Source organism: Dicentrarchus labrax, unplaced genomic scaffold (assembly GCF_905237075.1).
Source record: "Dicentrarchus labrax unplaced genomic scaffold, dlabrax2021, whole genome shotgun sequence".
NCBI lineage: Eukaryota > Metazoa > Chordata > Actinopteri > Moronidae > Dicentrarchus > Dicentrarchus labrax.
The window spans coordinates 23155008-23175026 of NW_026136707.1; the positions used below are offsets into that span (position 1 = coordinate 23155008).

General features: G+C 41.4%; 1 protein-coding gene across 9 annotated transcripts in view; it reads left to right on the forward strand.

Moving 5' to 3' along the window:
• Window positions 1-710: 710 nt before the first annotated feature.
• Window positions 711-20019, forward strand: part of ubr5 (ubiquitin protein ligase E3 component n-recognin 5) — a 32026-nt gene continuing 12717 nt past the window's right edge. For 8 of the 9 annotated variants that reach the window (XM_051405189.1, XM_051405190.1, XM_051405192.1 and 5 more), the window contains exons 1-34: window positions 711-956; window positions 4695-4739; window positions 4869-4950; window positions 5469-5545; window positions 7113-7232; window positions 7847-8126; window positions 8253-8412; window positions 8678-8827; window positions 9646-9857; window positions 10048-10164; window positions 10357-10467; window positions 10607-10761; window positions 11263-11380; window positions 11557-11741; window positions 11945-12054; window positions 12493-12605; window positions 12787-12933; window positions 13073-13184; window positions 13292-13446; window positions 13563-13760; window positions 13909-14119; window positions 14395-14521; window positions 14731-14882; window positions 15435-15530; window positions 16134-16257; window positions 16421-16518; window positions 16928-17085; window positions 17483-17574; window positions 17697-17843; window positions 18074-18192; window positions 18407-18533; window positions 18903-19032; window positions 19282-19442; window positions 19571-19810. In XM_051405189.1, coding sequence (XP_051261149.1) covers window positions 895-956; window positions 4695-4739; window positions 4869-4950; window positions 5469-5545; window positions 7113-7232; window positions 7847-8126; window positions 8253-8412; window positions 8678-8827; window positions 9646-9857; window positions 10048-10164; window positions 10357-10467; window positions 10607-10761; window positions 11263-11380; window positions 11557-11741; window positions 11945-12054; window positions 12493-12605; window positions 12787-12933; window positions 13073-13184; window positions 13292-13446; window positions 13563-13760; window positions 13909-14119; window positions 14395-14521; window positions 14731-14882; window positions 15435-15530; window positions 16134-16257; window positions 16421-16518; window positions 16928-17085; window positions 17483-17574; window positions 17697-17843; window positions 18074-18192; window positions 18407-18533; window positions 18903-19032; window positions 19282-19442; window positions 19571-19810 — 4691 coding nt within the window. In that variant the 5' untranslated portion in view covers window positions 711-894. The remainder of the gene's footprint in view (window positions 957-4694; window positions 4740-4868; window positions 4951-5468; window positions 5546-7112; window positions 7233-7846; window positions 8127-8252; window positions 8413-8677; window positions 8828-9645; window positions 9858-10047; window positions 10165-10356; window positions 10468-10606; window positions 10762-11262; window positions 11381-11556; window positions 11742-11944; window positions 12055-12492; window positions 12606-12786; window positions 12934-13072; window positions 13185-13291; window positions 13447-13562; window positions 13761-13908; window positions 14120-14394; window positions 14522-14730; window positions 14883-15434; window positions 15531-16133; window positions 16258-16420; window positions 16519-16927; window positions 17086-17482; window positions 17575-17696; window positions 17844-18073; window positions 18193-18406; window positions 18534-18902; window positions 19033-19281; window positions 19443-19570; window positions 19811-20019) is intronic. The other variant, XM_051405191.1, reaches the window with a different exon arrangement.

Sequence of the window (20019 nt, forward strand, 5' to 3'; positions counted from 1 at the left end):
TAGACTTAAAATATAAAATTATATATAGGACTATATAATATCGTTTATTCCATAAGCGCAGAATTTAGGTCTGTATTCAGGTCATATTCTTACTATTCTTACCTACTTATGTTGGGTATGGAGGAAATGTTGTTTGAAATATCTTGCAAAATTACATCTGTAAACAATATTCTTATATCAAACAAAATAAATATAATCACAAATAAATGTAACGTCTTTGGTGATTTAAATGATAGTTTCCCTGATGAAGAAGCACATCATAATACGAGAATAATGGTTAAATTTGTGCATTTTATTTCAAGTTTTGACTGGTAAAACAGCATGTGGAATAATCGACTGTGCTGGTAGATAAACAAAAAGCACGATTTTTCTCGTTTGTCTTGAGTCTTGACAGCCCTGGATGATCAGTCAGGCTTGTATTTTGATATCCCATTGTTTTATCTTGTGAAGAGGTAGCCTAGCTGTACTTAACCCTTTCCTTTGCCTTTGTGGTACAGTAATAGACCTGAAAATGATTGCAGGTCCTTGAAAATGCAAATAAACAAAGATGCATCGGCTAAACCGGGTGAGAACAAAGACTTAGGAGTGTGAAAGTGTAGTATTTTTGATTACAGTAGTCTTGCCTTTCTTCTTGAGGCCAATCCCATCCAATTTAACACATTTCCTGTTTGTGCTCGGGGTCCAACCAGCGGAGCGGTTGCATGTGCACTAATCAACACACAGAGAAGAAGCTTGGTAGAGTTAAGATGGCGGCATGTGGGTGAGGAGGCTGGGATCTAAACTCGAGGTTTTTCGCCATTAAACGATTCATATGAATCCACATATATACAGTAATCGAAAGAATAACAATTTCCACATCTTTCACACGTCTGTGTGTGATTTTGGATTGACCCCATGACATCTATACACTTCGTGGTTCACCCGTTGCCCGGGACCGAGGATCAGCTCAATGACAGGTATTTTGTTGCGGCCCGTGGAAAAGAAGAATTTAAATCAATATTTATATGCGGGGTGTGGTATATAGTATTCAAGGTTGTATTTACGAACGATGTTGACATTGTCATGCGTGTGCATTCGGGTTTAAATTATTTAAATGACCCCCTAGGGTTGAAACAAGGCCCGGCATCTTGAACAATCCTCGTTAGCCTCCTGCTACCTAAACAGTCGGTCCAGTGCTAACAGAGATGCTAACAGAGATGCTAACAGAGATGCTAACCCGTTAACTGGCTATCGCACGGAGAGCTAACGCTAGCAGGCTGTTTCCTTGGTCCTCTGGAAGGATTGGCTCACAGTCAAAGTTGAGATAGACAATGCGGGTTGGGGGATGGGGAAAAGAGAGGGAAATAAAGGTCGTAAAACACAACGTTGTTGGAAAATATACGGGATTTCGTGTATAAATAACATATGCACTCTTTTGACATGTGTCAGTGTTTGTTTTGTGGGCGTCTCGTTGATTATCATGATCAATGAAGTAGCTAACGTCAGCTAACCGATAGCTAGCCGCTAATGCTAGCAAGCGAATTCGCTACCACGCTCTTGACAAAGCCAAATATTTGTGTTTCGGTGTCTTTTGTGTCAGGGTGTTTTTGAAAGTTTAATGACACCATTTCCTTGCTAACATGGCCGGAAATAATTACCCAAATTGCCTGTTTTGAACATTGCGCACTGAGATAAATATCTAAAATATGCAGTGAAGCACAGTTAGCAACATTGCATTCACATTAATCCTGTTATCTGCTTTAATAAGGGGACAAGCCCAGGCTTATAAAGTGTGTGTGTGTGTGATGGATGCTGGATTCTTCAGTTTTCACATGATCATCGAACATTTTATTTATTTTTGCTGTTACCCAAATACTAAGTGCACACAGCACATACGAACAGATAATTCAGTGGCACACAATATGTGTTAGTAGTGACATGCTGCTGGCGTGGATCACACTAGGTTTAATGGGTTTTACTTTAGGAAATATCGAAACTGAAGAGATCATTAGTTAGATGTAGTTGTAAGAAAGGTCCAGGACATCGTGTGCGACCTGTATTTTGGCAGAACATGTGATTTATGATAAACCTATTTATATCATCCATTGAGATTGAACTGATTAATGAGCTGTTCTACTTAAAGACAAAGAGGTTGAGAAGTGTTTTTAGAATGACCTTGAGATTAAGAACTGCATATAGGCTCAGAGTGTTTGAATGCTTTTCAGGTTGGTGTACATCAAAGTCTGGGGGGGGGGGGCAGCTTTGGTTTGACTGACAGGAAAACTCAGTTAACTGTGCCCCCAACAAATCTTATTGAAAAAAGCCACTCATACATACATCTTGGTGGTATGGACCATTGGTTCCTTAAGGAGGTCATGGCTGTTTCATCCCCAGGCATGCATGCCATTGCATGCTACAGTCACCATGTGCTGCTGGGAGGCCCCCTCCTCTCTCTTTCCCATGAAGGAACTTGCAGTTGTCAAGGCAGATAAGTGCTTCTATCTGAAAAAAAAAAATGCTTGGTCCAGCTTGACTCATTAGAAGTGCTTGCCTGGCATGAACATCCGGTCAGATTTCCTCAACCAAATGCCAGTGGTTTGTTTGACCTAACTGAGATCTGCCTGGACACATTAGTTTAGTACAGTGTAAGTTGTGTTCCCCTGTAGTGAGATGGGTGTTTAATATGGTTTTTTTTTTGCTGTGCTGTAGTGAAACTGTTTTTAAATGGCTCATTGAGTCGAGTAGACGGTGGGTCCATTTGTTTGACTTGTAGGTTAGTGAGTGACTGACCTGGATGCTTTGTGTCATTTTCTCTTACCGTCCTGTAGTGTTTTCACTGATGCATGAGCTTTTAATGTGCTTCTGTACTGTGAGGAGATTTATACCTTTACCATTTGTGTCTTACCCATTTACACTTACGACTGAGGACGAGCTTCCTGCTGTCAGTTAAGAATGTGATTGCCCTCTAAACCAAAATGTCATTCATCACAACAGGTGCCTCAGTTCCTCTATATCTTTGTGTAATGACCACGTGTGGGAGTTTACAGGACTATATATCCAAGATGACAGCATAGGCCAAATAGGTGGGAACAGTTGATGTATGTTTCTTGACAAGATGCTAGATAGAATACATCTCAGACCACATAAGTAGTTAAGCGAGATCAAATAACTGCAAGCCCACTGACTATCAGGTGTAAAGAGGTTACATGACCTGGTAAACCAACAGCTTGTCATAAAGTACATTGTTTGCCTGTATTGGATTTGAGTATGGAAGGTTTTTCTTCAGGAAGTACATTTCTAATAATGACCATCTTCATTGTTTGCCCTCCAGATGTAGATACATAGACTGCAACAGCCAGGCAATTAAATTTGGCCAAACCACTTTTACAAGTGTTAGAGGAGACTATGCTTAAAGTTCACAGCAATTCTTGAATGTTTAGTTTTTGGTACATCATTCATTACAAGTTTAAAAATTGTGATGTTGTAGTAGCGCTCTAGACACTTGCAATTGTAGTGAGATGGGAGGAGGTATTTTGGGTGGAAGTATCAGAAATAAAAAGTCCTTTCATTTTCTGCATGAGCAATGTTGGGTTACTGGCAGATGGATACTTCCATGGCATGGATGGGTATGGAATAAAAAGGAGACAGTCTACTGAAAAAACAAACAGTTGGTTAATTGATAAAAAGGCAAGGAGCGTTGTACTGGGAAAGGTCCAATGACTGAGCATAAAATTCTGTTATCCTGAAGATCTTTGTATAACTCTGGAAGTACAGTATGTTTATTATTTACATTTTAATTCTGGATTTATTAGGATCACTGCAGAAACTTGATTCTTAATGCAATGTGATTTAAATATACTACAGTCCTGGGGGGGCGCCCTGATAGTCTTCGTGGCAGCGGCCAAGGGTTTGAGTTCGACTTGTAGCCCTTGGCTGCGTGTCATTTCTTCTCTCTCTCTCTCTCTCCCCCTTCACTGTCGATCTTGAGCTGTCCTGTCAATAAAGGCAAATATCCCATATATCTTTACCATAGCAATAACCACTGAGGCTCATGGGGATTGAAAATTTTTTGAAGCCCCTTGATACCCTCAACTGACTTAGATAATTTAATCAAATGTTGTTCTAACATATGACCAGAACTAAATATTTTTGTACCGTTTGCTATTGTGTGTATACATTGACATGATCAGATTAGAGTCTCACCTCTCACTCAGAGCTGTGACCTGTGCTCTCATATCCTGTGTGTAGTCAACTTTGTTTGACAGCTTATGACACTGATGTTTTACATGTGTGCAGCAGTAGCAAGCACACAATCATCAGCTGACGTTACAAGCAAAACAATCAAACTTTTATACCACTGTTGTCTTATCACTAATGGTATTGTTAGTGCCCAGTGTAGATTTGTTAATGCTAATAAGGGACAAATGCTATGCATCTAATTTGTCTCATTTGTTTGACAATTGTGTTCAATAAAATTTGTATAAGTGATATATACTAAATGTCTCTGTATTATTGTGCTTTATGAGATAAATTGAAAAGATGCACATGAGTTGAAGCCATTTGAAAAGCACCTAAATTGTCTGTGTTTGCGTAAAATGTCGACATTATTTATGGTGATATCAACATGATTGATGTGTAATCAGTGGTTTGTGTTTCATAGTTGACCTCTCAGCGTACATCGGCTTTCATTAATATGGTCTTTTTATTCTTGTCAGGCTCCGTGAAGTCTCAGAGAAACTCAACAAATACAGCTATAACAGGTAGGTTTCTGTTAACATTATAACTGTTTGCTGTTTTGCCTAATTTGAACAACTGATGTAAACATGATCTTGTTTGTAATCCTGTATCCCGCTTCATTTGTCATTGTCCCTTTTTCTTTTCCATTGCAGTCATCCACACCTTAGTCTGCTGGAGCAGGCCACCCTAAAACAGTGTGTTGTCGGGCCAAACCATGCAGGATTTCTCCTTGAGGTAAAGATACACCATTAGCATTTATTAGACAGTACAATAATCTACAGTATATGTTTATTATTTGCTGCCCTCCAGAAACAGTTCAGTATATTTGGAAGATTTCAATTCAAACTTTATCATTGTTTTCAGGTGATCTCTGACTTTATGACTGCTATAAAACCTAGGGGCATTACTTCTGTTTTTAATTTCTAGTTGTGTAGAAATTGTGGACATAGACTGGATTTAATAAATTGGATGTGATGTTTATATACAGGACACCACCCCAATTAGGATAATCCAATTTAAACAGGGCTCTAGCCACACTAAAGAGGCATGTAGTAATTGACATTGGTTTGTTTATTTGAACTTCAAGTCAGCAAACTGGTCTTGCACACATCTTCCAGTGTACAGCACCTCTAGATAAAAACATTTTTCATTAAAACTATAAATTGCATTCAACATTACAATATGAATTTACCACTTTCAGGAGTGTTCATTTGAGTATGTGCCACTAAAAACCATGAATGCCTCTCTTTTAGGATGGACGCGTGTGTAGAATCAGCTTTGCTGTCCAGCCTGATCGCCTGGAGCTCAGCAAACCGGATGGCAGTGATGGGTGAGAGACTTCTTTATGATGGGATCTGTCCTGGAAACTGTTGTAGCTTTGGCGCTAAGTTGGAAAGCAGACTGCTTGTGGAGATGTCTAGTACAAGACACACTGAACACACTCAGGCTTACTGATGATGGTTGCTGTGATTTTGAATTTGTCACTCTTGCCCTTTTTGCCTGATTATGAAGCATTTGGACATGGTTTCACTTCTAGAACACTATAACACTTAGTCTTTGCTGTAAAGTTTTCCATCTATCAAGCGTGAAATGTATATCTTAATACATCACATGTCTGTTCCCAAAGTGTCCTCCAAGGTAGCTGTTGGATGGTGGATGCTTTGGTGTTGTGCTTGTTAAGATGATATCTATTCAGCAATCTGTCAAAGTTTCATATGTTCCAGGGACATATTTGTTTTGCCAATATAAAAATACTTCCTTATTCTAGTCTTGAGACCAAACAACAGACAGCAAGATTTAGTTGTTTGTGTAACTTTCTGAAAGCCCGTTGTCTTTATGGCTGTGCAAGTCTGTGCTACTTAATAAAAATACTTTTTTACTAGCTGTGCTGTTTTGTGTTGGCAATGAAGATGTATTTTTGGTGAATGTTTCATTGATAGTTGTTGAAATCCTGCCAGCAGAACAACATCCAAAAGTGATTTCAGAGGTTTCAAGGCCCCTCTAGCTGCTAAATATGCATGTGAATCAGGCTGTAAAAGGCAGAAGAGCTCCCTGCTCCAAACTTTTCTGCAGCACACATGTTTTGTTCCCTGCCACAGACTTGCAAAAGAAGATGAGATGGTTTCAAATTTTAATAGCTTTTCAGTCAGCACCATTGTGGGCTGCTGGGAGGCCTATGGAAAAGAGTATGGCAGGTTGTCTTTGGCAAGTTTGTCAGTGTACTGAACATGGCCTAATATCCTTTGTGATTTTAAAATGGTGACAAAACATTACACGGATTGTGTCAGCTTGTTGACTGTTGGTTTGAATTTGCTGTTTCTCTGTATTGTATCTGAATAATATGAATCCCTGCTTCTGTGTTACCATGGCCTCTGTTACAGTGTGGTACTGAATGTGATTGTATTATTCTGTTGAAAAGTATCTAAATTCAGTGTCACTGTAGTCTCTGTTAACTGAAACATTGACAATTTAGTTCCCTTGTCACAGAAAAACACCATTTATACCAACTGTCTACATAGAACACATTAGTTAAGAATATTTCAGAAAACTACTTTTGGTTCAACTTAGAAGCCATTCCATTATAAGAAATCTTGAAATAGGAGAAAGCTGTCGCAGCCCCAAAACCCCAAGAACTTTTAAAAAAGGAAAGTCTTGAAGGAGGAACGAGTTGCAGCCAATTCTGATTCCCAAGGGTGTTGCCATGCTAGTCTCCAAAATCCCCCCCTCCTGTTTCACAGTATAATAAAAGAAAATAAATCCTGAACCAAGGGGTGTAATTTGAGAAATACCTGGGGTAAATTTTAGTTTCTGTTAACCCAGGTAATACAAAAAAAGTATTTTGGTCCTCTGTGGGACTTCTCTAGGTTTGTAACTGATCTCCCATCTTTTGTTTCCAGTTCAAAGTTGAGCACTGGTTCAGGGACAGGAAGGAGCTCCAGGCCAGGCAGGACTAGTGATCCGCCCTGGTTCCTGTCTGGCTCTGACACACTTGGCAGACTGGCAGGCAACACCCTTGGGTAAGTTCTGGCAGGGTTGACAGAGACAAATGGGTCCTGTGAAAGCTCAGTGTTCAGAGCCCAGCACTGACACTGCAGCGGGTTAGGGGTATATTCCCCACAGAGAACTTTAGGGTGCTGTAAAATGTAATGGATAAAAATGTGTCCCCCAAACGACATACATCAAAAAGCATGGCCATGTTCATCGACTCTGCTAAATTAGCAGTCTGCAGTCGTTTTCTTAGTGCTTTTGGTATTGGTGAGCACTGGAGAATCGATTCCTTGTTCAAAATATAGTTGTTGTGAGTCCTGATATTGAACTTTCAGAAATGCATAAACCTCTAAACTTGCACCGTTACAGTACTGTAATATTATAATACTGAAACTGAAACAAATATCCCAAATCTTTACATTATACATTCATTATACTATATCAAAGCCTTTTGAAATTAGGTAAATTGCCACTGGTTAATTTCTTACATCCTGTAAGTGCTGATGCAAACTGCCCCGTCTCCACTGTCACAAATGCTGAATCCCTTCTCATCCAGATGTGTGCGTGTTTTGACTCTGCTCTGTTAGTCAGATGGTGTTTTTGGCAGTTGTATCTGACCATGGCCTTGCACTGTATGTAACAGGAGTCGCTGGAGCTCTGGCGTAAATGGAGGCAGCGGTGGAGGTGGAAGTGGAGGAGGAGCAGGGGGAGGTGGAGCAGGCGGTGGCAGCAGTGGAGGAGGGGGGAGCGGAGGTGGAGGTGGAGGCGGAGGCACATCGGGCAGGTCGTCGACAGCGGCTCGCGATTCCCGTCGACAGACAAGGGTGATCCGTACAGGAAGGGATCGTGGCTCAGGCCTTCTAGGTAGCCAGCCTCAGCCAGTCATACCAGCTTCTGTCATCCCCGAAGAGCTTATTACTCAGGTAATACTTACTGGAAAAAATGTGCAATTGATAATTAATGTACAGTTAACGGTGCACATCTGCGTACACAAGTGAGCATTACTAAAATACGTCTTCTTTGTTGTCCTACTTGTACGTTTCCCCCAGGCTCAGGTAGTCCTTCAGGGGAAGTCCAGGAGTGTGATCATTAGGGAACTCCAGAGGACCAACCTGGATGTCAACCTTGCCGTCAACAACCTGCTGAGCCGGGATGATGAAGATGGAGATGATGGAGACGACACGGCCAGCGAGTCCTACCTCCCTGGAGGTTTGTTTAAAAAAAACAGAAAATACTTTAGCTTAGATGAAGTGATGTTATTTTCAACAAGAGATCAGCTCTATTTTCTACATCACTATTTCAGGCTTAGCAGCAGTTCTGCATATTATAATACAAATAGGCTTGTCGAAGAGTAATCATTGTAGGGGATCATTGTAATGGTCTAGACTGATGTAGAAAATTCATGAATAAATGTGTTTCTATATTTTTCATGTAAAAACACATTTTTGTCCTTTTGTGCCTTTGTCCCATGCAGAGGACCTCATGTCCCTGTTGGATGCAGACATTCACTCAGCTCATCCCAGCGTGATTATTGATGCTGATGCCATGTTCTCCGAGGACATCAGCTACTTTGGCTATCCCTCTTTTAGACGCTCCTCGCTGTCTCGCCTGGGATCCTCCAGAGGTAACTCAACAACTCAACAACTCACCTCTGAGTATTACGGAAAGGCAGGGTGTTGGAGAGGCTTTGGTGGCAAAACTGGTGATGGCTTTTGTTTGTGGGGACTGAGCTTTAATAGCTTCTTAAAGATAAGACAACAAAGTAGACAAATTGGAAAGGCAATGCAGTGTTTTTTCTGTACTTTTCTTGAGATGGATTGTGAGAACAAAAATTAACAGTGGCTTAAGATTTGAGTAAGATTACAAATGTGAAAATATTTATTTTTATTAGAGGAGAACATATTTTCCTCTTTGCAAAATCTATGCTTAGGTGAGGTGTAGGTTTTATGCAAGTCAATGTAAAATTAAATGGTTTTAGCTTTTATACTGGGGACATTTTCTCTTCAGGCTGTTTAGCTTTCTTTGTAATATGGGTGTTTGGTGTTACAGGCTATAAATGTTTGGTGTTGTATGCTGCATGGCTATAGTACATACTGTGAGCTCTCTGAGAAAGGCCCGCTAGGCCCACCTGTCTTTAACAGGGACCCTTTAAGGCAGTCTATTCTAAAAACCTACCTAGCCCACTTTTAGCCCATATGCATGCTTTCTCTCTGTCTATTCACTTCCTCTTCTACCTCGCATTTAACATATGAGCGCGCAAACTGACTCACCCACCAGTATCATTTAGACTCCCACTCAATCTTCAGTAGTGCAATTTTGATTTGCATTCTAGTGATTCTAAAGAATCTATCTTTCTCTCTCTATTCTTAAAACTATGTTGACGGGTCTTTCCCAGAGAGTGGCTTACTTCTATCCCACTGGTGTGACCTTATTGCATACCAGTTCTCCTTCTTCCCTTAGAGCGAGACTCAGAGCTGTTGCGTGAGCGTGAGTCTGTATTGAGGTTACGCGAGCGTCGGTGGCTGGACGGGGCCTCGTTCGACACAGAGCGAGGCTCCACCAGCCGTGAGGGTGAGCCCAGCTTGGATAAGAAGAGCATCCCAGTCCAGAGCCCTGTCTCCTTGGGAGAGGAGCTCCAGTGGTGGCCTGACAAGGTAATGTTTATTTTAGAACACTGAAATACAAACCTTTGCTATGAAATTTAAAATGTAGGCTTTGATTTCCTTTGATCATCTTAAGATGTCTACAACTTGATTGGAATCCACTAGTAGCAAATTAAATAAACATTTAGAGCTAAGCTTGGTTTTATCCAGCATTTATTGAGATCTCAAATTTTCTTTCCAGGATGGTGTGAAGTTTGTGAGCATTGGAGCCATGTTCTCAGAGCTGGTGGCTGTCAGCTCCAAAGGAGAACTTTATCAGTGGAAGTGGAGCGAACCTGAACCCTACAGGAATGCACAGGTGGGGAATTCAGCCAATGTGAATGGGAATAGCATTACCAAAAACCTGTATGACATATGTATTTTTCACTGAAATATGGTGCATCTGTCTGTTATTGTAGAATGCTAAATGGCTAGAAAAGCACTGGTGGTTTATTACATGTGGGAGAGCTAAAATCACTAACTTTTCTGTCTTTTGTCCCATCCCCCCCAGAATCCTTCCATTCATCACCCACGTGTATCTTTCCTGGGTCTGGCCAATGAGAAGATCACCTTACTGTCTGCCAATAGCATCAGAGCCACTGTAGCTACAGAGACCAACAAGGTAAGAACAAGTTGTGTAACCATACGAATTGTGGTTGAGTAAATAAATGTGTCTATGGTTACTAGTCAGCCATCCTAACAATAAACAATTATTGGATGAATTGTTCATTAACCCGTGTTTGTCTCTTTGCGTGGTATAGGTGGCAACCTGGGTGGACGACACACTTAGCACAGTGGCCTCTAAACTGGAGCATAGTGCTCAGGCTTTCCCTGAGCTGCAGGGAGAACGTATGGTGTCACTGCACTGCTGTGCTCTCTACACATGTGCACAGCTGGAGAATAGCCTCTACTGGTGGTGAGAAGAAAACGTGTTTTCCCACAAAACTACATTGAATGCAATTATAATTCTTTGTTTTTAACAATAACATTGGCTCCTGAATGTCACCACAACATTGTTATCCTGCTCAATGTTCCTCAAAGTCACTTTGGTCAACAATAGGTTATTACACATTTCTTTTTCATTGTGTTATTAGTAGGGAAATATTCTGTCATTGCCTTAATGACGTGCTATGACTGATGCCTATAGACATTTTGGTCCAGATCCGGGAAATTTAAATGTATGTTACATCAAGCAGTCCTGACTTCAAAGAACATTTGGCTGTTGTAACTGTCTCTTCTGGCTGTCTGTAGCTAAAATACAAGATGGAGACCTGTAGCCAGCAATGTGAGCCCATTGACATTTAGCAAGGGTTACAAAGTGATGTCTTTGTCAGTTCCAAATGAGAACAGTATATGTCAGGGGAAGGTATGAATGTCAGTGAAGTTTTGACACTTTACTCTTTCCGTCTGTCTGCAGGGGTGTTGTGCCTTTTAGCCAGCGGAAGAAGATGCTTGAAAAGGCCAGAGCCAAGAACAAAAAGCCAAAGTCCAGCGCTGGCATCTCCTCGATACCTAACATCACCGTGGGAACACAGGTGTGACACAATTTAGAATTTTCATTGTTTTAACTTTTGTTGCTTGATAAAATCGTATTATCTGTATGATAGAGGTGGAAGTTTTGTTTTCATAATAGCTTAATAAAAGTCCTGGTATGAACTGAATATACGCCTTGCAATTAGTGTAAATAAATAAATTACCGGCCCTTTCCTAGGTGTGCTTGAGGAATAACCCCCTATACCATGCTGGTGCAGTGGCCTTTTCTGTCAGTGCTGGGATTCCTAAAGTGGGCGTCCTTTTGGAGTCTGTCTGGAACATGAACGACAGTTGTAGATTCCAGCTGCGCTCACCAGAGAGCCTGAAGAACATGGAGAAGACCACGAAGACCCAGGAAATCAAGTCAGTTTCATTTTATGTTTAAAACCCCCCAAAAAACAGCTGTCCATTTTTGGATCTGAATAATCTTCCATTATTTTATGTCCATACACTTTTAACCACAATTAGAAGATATATATTTACCCTCTGGCTACAGAGTGAACCTATGTTTAATACCATAAATCCAAAAGTAAAATTCATCTCACTATCTTGCTCCTACCCCATAGGACGGAAAGCAAGCCTGAGCTGGTGAAGACTGAGATGGGTCCTCCTCCCTCCCCAGCGTCTACCTGCAGTGATACCTCTTCCATTGCTAGCAGTGCCTCACTGCCCTACAGTATGTCAGCTTCTCTCTTGCTATCTCTCACTCTTAACCTCTAGCTCCCTCAACAACAGTCAAGTCTTGACTTTCCTCTCTATCTCCCAGGCACAGAACCAATTTCTTCCTCACTCTGTGCTCTCATTAGTCCTTTGACTTTGAAACAGATGGTGCGCAGGCTTTTATCAGCAAGTTTTTTTCCCCTGCCTGTTTTCCTGTGAAGGAAGTATGGCCAGCTCACAGTATATACTGTGGTGTGTTTGGTTGCCTTTTTACCACCTCTTATCATATGAACCATAGGGCTAGTTGTGTTGATAGGTCATTTTCTTTAGTCCACCCTTAGTTTCCTAATCAGGAGTGCTAGACCATTTGCAGTTCCCTGATGTAAATAATAGTCTCTTATTTTGATATTTTGTGATCAAGGGACTAAAAGTTAGTATGCCCTACTACTTGCAGAGCGAAGGCGTTCTACCCCGGCTCCCAAAGAGGAAGAGAAGGTGAACGAGGAGCAGTGGCCCCTCAGGGAGGTGGTGTTTGTGGAGGACGTTAAAAATGTCCCTGTGGGAAAGGTGGGTGCATCTGAAATATAGCAATACATAGATCAAAGTTTGCAAATGTCGTTAATAACGATAATGAATGTGGGTGCTCTCTAGTTTCTCTCGGATCCTGCTATTAATCATTTGTCCCTGTTCTATGTGTGTTTCTGACATCTCGGTTTTTATAATGCATTACCTTCATATTATGCCCTAGGTGCTTAAAGTGGATGGCGCATATGTTGCTGTGAAGTTTCCAGGAACATCAAGTAGCATGAGCAACCAGAGCGCTGCTGCTCCCACTGACTCAGACCCTTCATCACTGCTGCAGGACTGTAGGCTTCTCAGAATAGATGAGCTGCAGGTATGGACATAAATTGATTCAAAATTGCTTGACTTCATCTCAGTGTTAGGAGTTCAGAGTTAATGAATCTGTGCAGGTGTGAGCACCTCTCCTCCTGACATTGATTGACTTCCTGTCTCCATCAATTTGTTCCTGACAGGTGGTCAAAACTGGCGGGACTCCTAAAGTTCCTGATTGTTTTCAGCGCACACCCAAAAAGCTCTGTATCCCCGAAAAGGCAGAGATTCTGGCTGTGAATGTTGACTCCAAAGGTGGGTCTTTGTTTCTATATGTCAGTGTATACTTAATATAGGTTATCAATATATTTGTTTAGTGTCTGTTTAGTGTTCCAACCCTTAAATATCTTTCAATCTTCCAGGAGTCCATGCAGTGCTGAAAACTGGTAACTGGGTAAGATACTGCATCTTCGACCTGGCCACAGGCAAAGCTGAACAGGAGAATAACTTCCCCACCAGTAACCTGGCCTTCCTGGGGCAGAGTGAGCGCAATGTAGCCATCTTTACTGCAGGACAGGTGAGATAATCTCCCAAATGTGTGGCATGTTTTTGCAGTTTTGCACATTACCTGTTTTAGAGCACCTTGCTGTATACAATTCTTAAATGTTGAAATTATTATTATTTTTCCTCAAGGAATCTCCCATCATCCTCCGAGATGGAAACGGCACAATCTACCCTATGGCCAAAGACTGCATGGGTGGAATTCGAGATCCTGATTGGTTAGACCTGCCACCTATAAACAGCCTTGGGATGGGGGTGCACTCTCTGGCCAATCTCCCCTCTAATTCCACTATTAAAAAGAAAGCTGCTATTATTATAATGGCTGTTGAGGTAAACATGACTATAAAATTTACAATGTAAAAATATAAATAATTTGAAAAGACCTGAAAGTGATGCTGTCTAAGTCACAGTGAAACATCAGAGACATCCATATGAGTAATCAGAATCAGTGCTCACTCATCCTCTCTGTGTCTTTTAGAAACAAACGCTGATGCAGCATGTCCTCCGTTGTGACTATGAGGCGTGTCGGCAGTACCTGGTGAACCTTGAGCAGGCTTTCCTCTTGGATCAGGGCAGCCAGGCCCTCGGAGCACTTCTGGATCATCGTTGTGATGGAAACCGCAACATCCTCCACGCTGCCGTCTCTGTTTGCTTCCCTGTTAGTAACAAGGAGACAAAAGAGGAGGAAGGTAAGCTGGTGTTTTAGGGCAATCGATCAGGATGTCCCTGCGAGCTAGGTCTGACGTCAGCATAATAATAAATTGTTGGAATTGGATCCCAAAAGTAGTTTATCTTAATTTGCTGTTAGTTACATTTTTCTTCCCAACTCCTCCCAGTTTTGGACTTTGCCATCTTTATTAGAAAATGGAAAAAATTTAAACATTTGCTCACCTGTACCAGTTTAATTGCATGCATCCCCAAGAAACTTTTTTCCATGCTAAGTGACCATGTTGTTTCATTTCAGAAGCTGAAAGGTCTGAGAGAAACACATTTGCAGAGCGTCTGTCTGCTGTGGAGGCAATTGCCAATGCCATCTCTGTGGTTTCAAGCAACAGTTCTGGGAATAGGACTGGCTCCTCCAGTAGCAGAGGGTAAATAACTAGTTATACTGTTTTGTACTACACAGAATATATAAGGAAAAATAGTCTGTACAGAAAAAAAGTGCCCAAGGCTTCCAATAAGAAAGAAGTCTTTTTGCATCCAATTTCAGGGAACAGGTTCTCCAGTAACCTCGAAACACAAGCAACTTTGTTGGTCTTAATTTCAGTGGCATGTTTTTATTTTTTTGTGCCGTCACCAGGCTTCGACTGAGGGAGATGATGCGGAGGTCTCTAAGAGCAGCAGGTCTCGGCCGTCATGAGTCTGGCCCGTCATCCAGCGACCACCAGGACCCTGTCTCACCACCCATTGCTCCACCAAGTTGGGTCCCTGACCCCCCACCCATGGACCCCGGTCAGTGCATCTTTACAAGACTGTATTATTAGGATTATCATTGTCAGTTCTTTGGGGAACTTTTAGGCCGACAATGTCACTGCAACAAAAAACATCCATTTATATGAGACCACTTCTTTAGTGCAGTGGAGGTGTGTGGCTAAAAGGTATTCCAGCCCAAAACTTGATCCTTTCTCTGCCATTTGCCATTTGCCTTGTAAGCATCTAGCTAGGGTGCGTGAAAGATTGCAGTCGTGACTCAAAGGAGTAAAAACTGCCATGTTGTGTGTTGACCTTTGATAAGCCTTAAAACTGAAGTTCTCATTTTGTATTTCATCTTTTCATACTCTGCAACAGCCCACACACCCCAGTGCAACCTTTTGAGTTGTTTTGCCATAGTTTTCAGTATGAAGGCGGCCTTAAACAACTATCAGAAAGTCTATGATCATGAATTTAACTGTCCTTCCCTGCCTCAGTGAATGAATCTATGACTTGTGAGAGATGTTTCACTTAACTTAGGTGAAACCTACAATCTTAGTAATATTACAGAACTGTGTTTTATTTTATCAACAGATGGTGACATTGACTTCATTCTAGCCCCGGCTGTGGGTTCACTCACAACTGCCTCCACTGGGACCAGCCAGGGACCCAGCACCTCCACCATACCAGGTACACAGAAGGAGACATTAGCTATTTTTTAAATTTATACTACATACTAACTCTCCATATTATGTAACTACATACTGTCATTGTCATAGTACACTGTTTTAGCAGTCACTACACAACAATATCAACATACTTTATTTTTTTATAGTAACAGGAAATTCTACAATATGTGTCCTGTCATTATGGGAGGGTTGTGTGCATCAACAGCACACTCATTTGTGTGTGTATTCAGTCTGCTTTGAGTATATTTTCTTTTGTCACTTTTCTTGTGTGAACACACTACACACAGAAATCTTGCTTAGCATCAGTATGTTGTATGAATTTGGGACATGGTGAATGTTTTTCTCTGATAATCACTATTTCTGTTTCTATATATGATAAGAGGAAGTCCAGTTGTTATTTGTTCTGTGGGTATGTTAAAATTACATTGGTCTGGTATCACAGCCTAAAGTTATGAATGACTATTCCTAAAATGGTGTTAGTGAAGTTGTGAAGTATTTCTCTAAAGGAGAAGTCAATGTGGGTAGCTAGCTTTATACTGTATGTCTTGTGTATTCAGACATGTTGTGTCTGCTGTCTAATGGACTGTCCTCTCCATATGAGCAGGGCCGTCCACCGAGTCATCTGTGGTTGAATCTAAAGACAGGAAGGCGAACGCCCACCTCATCCTAAAGCTGATGTGTGACAGTGTTGTTCTGAGGCCACACCTGCGGGAGCTACTCTCTGCCAAGTACGATTCTTGATGTCTATGTGATCATACTAAAAAAAATGCTTACAGTACACAAAAATGAATGCAATTTCTTTTACATTAGATTGTCCTGATTTATATGCTATTCTTTGTTTATTTGCCTATCCGTCCTCTGAAAATTCTCATGGGTATTGTTATTTGACAGGGATGCCCGTGGAATGACCCCATTCATGCTGGCAGTCAGTGGGAGAGCATACCCGGCAGCCATCACTGTGCTGGAGGCTGCTCAGAAAATGGCCAAGGGTAAGTTGATAAGTCATCTTTCTCCTTTGTGTTGTAGACTGGTTTTTCATTTGAAGAGAGACTGTTACATTTGCACTTAATGCCAGCTAGCATTGTGTGCATATACTCTATCCATGTGTTGTAATAAGGTCCTGACACAAAGGGAATGGAAAAAAGAGAGAAAGAAATTAATTTTGTGTGACCACCCAGCCACCACCTTTGTGAATAAATTCTGAGAACACGGCATACTTTTTTGTGAATTTGATGTAATTTTAAGAGGTTAGGTAACAGCTGGAACATTGGAGGTTATCCATGAGTTATGTGTATCCTGACCTATTTTGCTGCCCTGCTTACAACAGCTAACTACATGTTGTAACACATTCCTTAGTTTCCATATTTTCCTTTTGTTCCTCAAATGTCTTGAACACAGTGGGTGACCCAGGCATTGCAGAGAAGGAGGATGCAGATTCTGTGTTCATGGAAATGATTTGCCCCTCGGGGACCAACCCAGACGATTCACCCCTCTATGTTCTCTGCTGCAACGACACTTGCAGTTTCACTTGGACCGGAGCTGAGCACATTAACCAGGTCAGCCCTAGAGGATATCATTACACTGGAATTTAGAGGAAAAGCACACATCTCCAGAAAAGTAACACGTTATAGACCACTCCTAAGCAACATCCATTGGTGTCTTAATCTGGGGAATTTCTTTAATTTTAATGTGGCTTTTTGGTACTATAGCAGTTTAATTACAGCTGCTTACTAAAGCAGCAGTATAAAATATTGCCAGCAGGCACCACAGTAATGAGCACCACCATATTACACATACCACGCTAACTTTTGTAGCTTCAGGTAGTGTTCCTTTATTCACTGCACAAGTGTAATCTCACTTGCATTGGAGAAAGTGTTTGTTAAGTTCTATAATACAGTGTTTAGTTAAAAGTTGGCACACTGACAATCTTCATCACAATGACTTTGTGTTTAGGATATTTTTGAGTGCCGGACCTGTGGTCTGCTCGAGTCCCTCTGCTGCTGTACTGAGTGTGCAAGGGTGTGTCACAAAGGACATGACTGCAAGTAAGTTCTACTTGTTCTCTGCCTTATTTAGTCTTTGTAAAGCTTTCAGTCTTGCTTTTCATCACCCATATTAGACACTAGGTAGTATGTATGATCATAAATGTGCTACTGTTCTTTCCCAGGCTGAAGAGGACCTCCCCCACAGCATACTGTGACTGTTGGGAGAAATGTAAGTGTAAAACGCTGATCGCTGGCCAGAAGGCTGCTCGTCTGGATCTGCTGTACAGGTTACTCACAACCACTAACCTGGTCACAACACCAAACAGCAGGTAAGACCCCTGTGTTCTCTGTACTGGCCTTTACCATCTCCATCTCGCATAGAGTAGTGTTCTTTTGTGCTTTATTGGGAAAAAACTTGATATTTGAGAATAAATCATCCTTACTGTATTATTTTGGCATTCTACTCTATAGAGAAAAAATATATATATATACACTTTTTATAGTGTGCAAGTGAAGAAAAAAAGTGACATTTCTGACGGATTTTTGTTTCCATCTGCAGGGGAGAGCATATATTACTGTTCCTGGTGCAGACTGTTGCTAGGCAGAGCGTTGAGCACTGTCAGTACAGACCACCACGCATCAGAGAAGACAGGAACCGCAAGGCTGCTAATGCAGAAGGTAGTTTCAGGATCATTATCACATATTTACCCATCTTTAACCATCAGTGCTGACTAATTTAGACATTTTAAAAACATTCGTATTAGATCCTTTTTGTGCTATCTAGGTACTATCTTGGTCAGTACTAACTTTGGTCTAGGCTGCAACCTTTTAAAATGTATTCTTTTAAGGCATCTGGTGTATGAAAGTATTATTCTCCTTTCCTCTCTCTCAGACTCTGATATGCCAGATCATGACCTAGAACCTCCCCGCTTTGCTCAGCTGGCCCTGGAGAGGGTCCTGCAGGACTGGAATGCCCTCAAGTCCATGATCATGTTTGGTTCTCAGGAGAATAAAGACCCGTGAGTATCACAGCAAAACAGAACTCCTAGCTTTACTATTTGGTTGGTAGCTTGAAGGACTGCTCTTAGTTTGTGGTGCTAAAAGGACTGAAAAACTCAACAGTAATGTGTCTTTCCAGAAATAATATCCCACTTACATAGGAATATCCATTGACCTACTTGTGGAGAGTTTTTTTTTTTTTTTTTTTTCTCGTCATGCATCAGTCCAGTATACTGGATTAGTAATAGCCTTTCCTGACCTGATTGAAGGGTTTAGTATCAAACGTGACCGTGGAAGTATGATTCCAATCTCTTCCAGACAGTGCGGTATACACATCAGTGTCCGGTAACAGCCAATATTTTGAGTTCTGTATTGTTTGTATGTCCTAGACTCAGTGCCAGCAGCAGAATTGCCCACCTCCTGCCTGAAGAACAGGTCTACTTGAATCAGCAAAGTGGCACCATTCGCCTCGACTGTTTCACCCACTGCCTCATCGTCAAGTGTGCTCCTGACATTACTGTAAGTCCAATTAGTCTGTCTTCTTGCTCTCAAAAGATGCTTGTTTTCTTTCTATTTATTACTCACCAAGTCTGAGTGTACACATAATCTTAAACACAATCACAACACAAAACATTTCTGAGTAATTCTTGCTCAGAAGACACCAAATGATAACCACCTAAATATTAATAATGCAATGGTAATGCATTTTAATCCTTTTTGCTTTTGACACAAAAAAACCCACACTTTTTGTTTTTTGTTCTCTATTAGTTTATAGACACCTTACTGGGTACACTAGTAAAGGAGCTGCAGAACAAGTACACTCCTGGCCGGAGAGAGGAGGCAGTCAATGTCACCAGGAGGTTCCTGCGCTCTGTAGCCCGAGTGTTTGTCATCCTCAGTGTGGAGATGGCCTCATCCAAGAAGAAAAAGTAAGAACACGCAGCATTAAGGTTTTTAAGTAAAGTTTTAGACAAGGCACTAGGAATTTAACGTAACTTGAGTCATTTTGAATTCATACAAATGCTGATTCTGTCTTTTCTCAATTTCCTTCACATAGCAACTTCATCCCCCAGCCCATTGGGAAATGTCGGCGAGTCTTCCAGGCTCTGCTGCCCTACGCTGTGGAGGAGTTGTGTAATGTAGCAGAGTCGCTGATCGTTCCGGTGCGAATGGGCATAGCAAGACCCACTGCTCCATTCACTTTGGCCAGCACCAGTATCGATGCTGTCCAGGGCAGCGAGGAACTCTTCTCTGTTGAACCGCTGCCTCCGAGACCCTCACCTGACCAGTCCAGCAGGTCGGTTGGTTTAGTGTCTTCCTGTTTATGCAAATGTATTTTAACTATGTTGAAAAATGTGCTTCTATAGAATCAGTGAGTTGGGTTAGAACCTCATGTTAACGCACCAAAGCAACAATATAACTTAAAGTCCTCAAATCATCGAGTCATCCACTAGATTTTTACTTGGAGAGAACAGACCTAAAGGAAAACAAGATGGTTGAATTCTC